We start from the raw sequence: 3,258 nt of genomic DNA, 5'->3' as shown, positions 1-3,258 counted from the left end.
ATTTTTAAAATAATATTTTTATATAACATATATATATTTATATAATGTATATTTATATTATTATTCTATAATATATAAAATAAATATATATATAATAAATCTATCTATATAAATCCCTATGGTTGTAACTTTACCCCAATATTCAGCTCCATCCCCGTCCCTCCTCCAGTAATAGATCGCACTGACTCCTCCCCCCTCCCAAGGTTTTCTTACAAGAATCTCTCAGCCGGAAATCGCGTCTTTCCACATCTAGCGGACGTGACGTCAAGCGGAAATATATTCCAGTTCGCTCTTCCAATTGACCGTCAAGCCAATGAGCGGCTCAACGCTGAGCAATAGGCGAATGAGACGGTAGGAGGGAGGGCTTCATACAACGCGTACTTCCGGTGAGTTGGGCGGGTCTTTATTTGGTTGGTGTCGCCACCTAGCGCGAGAGAGAATCTGTAGGGGACGGCAGGGGACAAGACATGCACTGGGACAGCTAGTTCATTCAGTTGTTAGACTGACGAAGATAAGGACACAAGAAGCCATTAATATTCTATTATAAGAATAGATCTAAGGAAGAGATACTTCACATAAGGCAGCCATTTTACTTCAAAAATAGGTGGGATTTAGGCAGTAACCATAGGGGGCGCTATTCTATTTCAGGATTAGTCAGGAGGGGTAATTCAGATTGAGCAAGGAAGTATAAGGTAACAGCAAGGGCTTTATTTTAATCAGAGGGGGCGCGTTTTGATACCAGAATTAGAGAGGAATCTGTGGGGCAACCAGAAGGGGCACCAGTTTGGACAGGAAGTGTGAGGAAACCAGAGGGGGCGCCATTTTATCTCAGAATTGGAAAGGAAGTGTGAGACAACCAGAGGGGGGCGCCTTGTTTACCTCAAACTTGGACAGGAATTGTGAGGCAACCAGAGGGGTCGCCAATCAGTTGGGTGGGATTGGGGAGAAACGTGTGTAGAAACCTTGGGGGCATCATTTTACCTTGGTATTTGACAGGATAGTGTGTGGTAGGAACAGGGGATGCCAATTTAACTTGTGAGGAAGCCATAGGAGGTTACAAATTTACCTCAGGAATAGGCAGGAAAGTGTAAGGTTGGCTATTTTCATCTCCATCTTTAGTCTGTCTTATGGGAGAAGGGATTGATAGATAATTGTACGACGATTGAGAGACCTTTATAATATATCTCAGGATTACAGAAGGATTTCTAGAACGGAGGCCGTCCCAGGGGAAGCAATGTCCAACTTCCAGAAACTTGTAGTGACCCCAACACAGGAAGGATTTTCCAATCAATGGTAAGTATGACATTGTGGCTGTTCGCTTGGTGAAAAGAACATACACTCAAATCATAATAGTTTGCTGGTGGAGCCCATCAAGGAGCAGAGCCCTATGGCATTCAAAACTTATTTGCAATTTGGTAGGTGTGGCGACCTAATATTTTCAGTGGAGCCTGGAAGGTTGTAGTGCCCAATGGTGTAGCTTTTTTAAGGCAGTTGCTTGCAGTTTTAGTCTAATTTTGCAGGTGGAACCTTATGGGGGCAGTGGCCTATGGTGGCTTTCCAATTTTGTCGGAGATGATGCACAATGATGTTCTTATCTTGCAGCTGGACTTTGTTGGGGTGATACCCTATGACAATTGGTTCCCAAGGGTAGAACGCCTCAGGCACAATAAACCATGGTGTTAATGTCCCATAGTTGGAACCTGTCAAAGGGCTTTGTCCAATTGTGGAATTCTCTAGGCAGGCATTGGGGGAGACGATGCCCAAAAGTTTAGTAATCAGATTCAAATCTTTCAGGTGATACCCGACTTTACCCTGTTCTAATCCAAAGGCTAGTGTGGCCCTGTGCTGATATAATAATTGATGTTGAGCCTTTTATGGTTGATGTTGCCCTAAGGTGTCCTAACTCTCTAGATCAGTGGTCCCCAAACGTTTTTAGAGCTTGTGGATCACTAAACCTATGATCGTGCATGTGCGGGGAGCTGCAAAAGAGGGTGGTGAGCCTTGGTGACTTCCTAATCCTGTAGGTGATGCCAGGTGGGGGAAGTGGTTTATTATGTTTTCCAAATGTAGGTGGCCCCAGACAGGGAACAACGTCCAGTGGTGCGTTCTTAATCCTGTAGTTTGTGTTTGGCAAGAGAACATAATGCTTTGTTTTTACCTAATCTTTTAGTCAATTTTTCCCAAATGGGGTTGTACCATGGTGTTCTGTTTACCTTTTATGTGATGTCTGGATTTGATTAACCCAGCATTGTTCTCCGAATCCTTTAGCTAATGTCTGGAAAGAGACGTTCGTCTACATCTCTAGGTAAAACCTTACGGGGTTGAGTGCCCGGCCATGTTCTTCTAATCATGTAGACCAGAATTTCTTGACATAGGGAGACCCTTGAAATACCTTTCAGATCTTCCAGAAACTCCTTTTATATTCACAGCTTATAGTACCTTGATGGTCAGTGGAGAGAATGTCAGCATTACAAGATCCTTGGTGGCACTTAAATTTACCTTAGAGGCACAAAATTCTCAAGGAACCCCTAGCAACTTCTTGAGGAAGTCTAGGGGTCCATGGAAGCCTGGTTGAGAAACACACTGTAGGCTGTGCTTATCAGGGTCCAGTGGTCTGTGCTGGTCTCCTTATCGTCTGTTAGACCTGTCTGCAGTCTTTTTGTTAGGCGACTTTATATATTTGTTTAGACTTTGATGCCAATCAAACTAAGCTAAGGACCTAGGAGGGATGGATCAGTGGCTGCCCCATGTTGGTGTTTAACAACAATTTCGGTAGTATGCTCTGAAGCTTAATTGTAACTTTAATTTTGCCCAACATAGAGCATACGTAAAACCAAAGTATGCATTAACACACTCCTCATACTAAACTACTGGCGTGTGAACAAAAAAAATGTCTTGGAGTATTTTTTTTTTTATAAATTATTTTTGTAAAAGTTCCCACAAATGTTCTAATATTTATATTTTATGAGAATGAGAGGCAGTGAGGTACCAGAGGGAATCTAATTCTAAAATTGTATGTGATTGCCAAGCCTAAGTATACTAGTCAAAAACAAAGAGAAGAGACGGACAGCTTTTTTGGCAATAAAATAACTGATGCTTTACTTCATATGGGTTTGTTACAGATTCTCAACTAGACATAGCACAACTATGCTAGGTAAACAGGTCTAACATGAGGTGAACCAATGTTACATATCACATTGGATCATGAATGGTTAATAAGAGTTGTCTCGTTCCCCGACGCGTTTCACTCAATGTCTT

General features: G+C 42.2%; 1 protein-coding gene across 2 annotated transcripts in view; it reads left to right on the top strand.

Annotated features, from left to right (window-relative positions):
* The first annotated feature begins 272 nt into the window (after positions 1–272).
* LOC140323345 (ligand-dependent nuclear receptor-interacting factor 1-like) overlaps positions 273–3,258 on the top strand; it is a 22,797-nt gene continuing 19,811 nt past the window's right edge. Inside the window, exons 1-2 of one of the 2 annotated variants that reach the window (XM_072400326.1) lie at positions 273–386; positions 1,190–1,293. In XM_072400326.1, the coding sequence (XP_072256427.1) occupies positions 1,235–1,293 (59 nt within the window). In that variant the 5' untranslated portion in view covers positions 273–386; positions 1,190–1,234. Of the gene's footprint in view, positions 387–411; positions 605–1,189; positions 1,294–3,258 lie in introns of those variants that run through there. The other variant, XM_072400335.1, reaches the window with a different exon arrangement.

This window comes from Pyxicephalus adspersus, chromosome 1 (assembly GCF_032062135.1).
Source record: "Pyxicephalus adspersus chromosome 1, UCB_Pads_2.0, whole genome shotgun sequence".
NCBI classification, from domain to species: domain Eukaryota; kingdom Metazoa; phylum Chordata; class Amphibia; order Anura; family Pyxicephalidae; genus Pyxicephalus; species Pyxicephalus adspersus.
The sequence above is the reverse complement of the archived record's forward strand: the minus strand, read 5'-3'. Positions and strand labels throughout refer to the sequence as shown.